The following is a 1023-nucleotide window of genomic DNA, read 5'->3' as shown; positions in this document are numbered from 1 at the left end:
AAGAATAAAAAGAATAATAATAATGAAGACGAAGAAAAAGACAAAAATAACGATAATAAAGGCCGTGTCACCTATGGTACTATTACCGTAACCAGAGGCGAGGCTTGTGACGTCAGCGAAAGTATCGGTGCTAGTAGTAGTAGTGGTTATGGTATCAGTAGCAGTGATAGTAGTAGTAGCAACATCAGCGTTGAACCGATTAGTAGCAGTGGCACCCCCTCCAATTTGGGACAGTCCGAGCACCGACTTCCACCAACTCCGAAGTGAGTTTTGATAATGATGATGTTGGTGATGATGGTAATGATGATAACTACGATAGTGATGATAATGATGCTGGTGATGAGAATATTGATGATGATGATGTCGATGATGATGATAATGATGATGTTGGTGATGATGATAATGATGATAACGACGATAATGTTGATGATAAATGTAACGATTATGACGATTGTGATGGGTAGCAAGTTTATGATGAAAAATTTATAAAAATGATGAATATGGCGATGATAGTGACAAATTTATTTATTAAAATAGGAATAGGTTTGTGCTAAGAATAATAATTAAGAGTAATAACAAACAGAAAGACATTTAAATAAAAGGAAATAATTTTTTATTAAAACTTCAAATTAATTATTACATTATTAAAATTACAAAAATTATTTATAAAGAAAAACTTTAAAAAGAAAAAAAATACAGGCAGCCAGTTCAAGGGCAAATCCAGTTACAGCGAGAAGAAAATTAAACTTCGACTCAGCAACCGGTCAATCTTCAACACCCACCCTACCTCCTCCTGTCGCCAGTGCTTCGGCACCAACAGAAACTTCAACAGCAGCAGGGTTGAGTTCAATTACTACCTCTGGACCTTCTTTTTCTTCGTCGTCAACCCCAATTGGGGAGTTGTTTGAGTCCGACCAGAAGTACAATTCCAAGAAGTACAATTTTGATTTCAAGGAAGGCAAACCACTTGCCGGCGAGAATTATAAATGGTCATCAAACAGAGGTGACGGCGATCGTGATGAC

The 1023-nt window shown here is 36.7% G+C and overlaps 1 protein-coding gene across 1 annotated transcript in view; it reads left to right on the top strand.

Annotated features, from left to right (window-relative positions):
* Positions 1–1023, top strand: part of HELRODRAFT_179333 (hypothetical protein) — a gene marked incomplete at both ends in the record, with an annotated part of 5820 nt that overhangs the window by 499 nt on the left and 4298 nt on the right. Inside the window, 2 exons of the mRNA XM_009028173.1 lie at positions 62–263; positions 672–1003. Coding sequence (XP_009026421.1) covers positions 62–263; positions 672–1003 — 534 coding nt within the window. The remainder of the gene's footprint in view (positions 1–61; positions 264–671; positions 1004–1023) is intronic.

The sequence above is a fragment of the Helobdella robusta genome (genome assembly GCF_000326865.2).
Source record: "Helobdella robusta unplaced genomic scaffold HELROscaffold_53, whole genome shotgun sequence".
NCBI classification, from domain to species: domain Eukaryota; kingdom Metazoa; phylum Annelida; class Clitellata; order Rhynchobdellida; family Glossiphoniidae; genus Helobdella; species Helobdella robusta.
The sequence above is the reverse complement of the archived record's forward strand: the minus strand, read 5'-3'. Positions and strand labels throughout refer to the sequence as shown.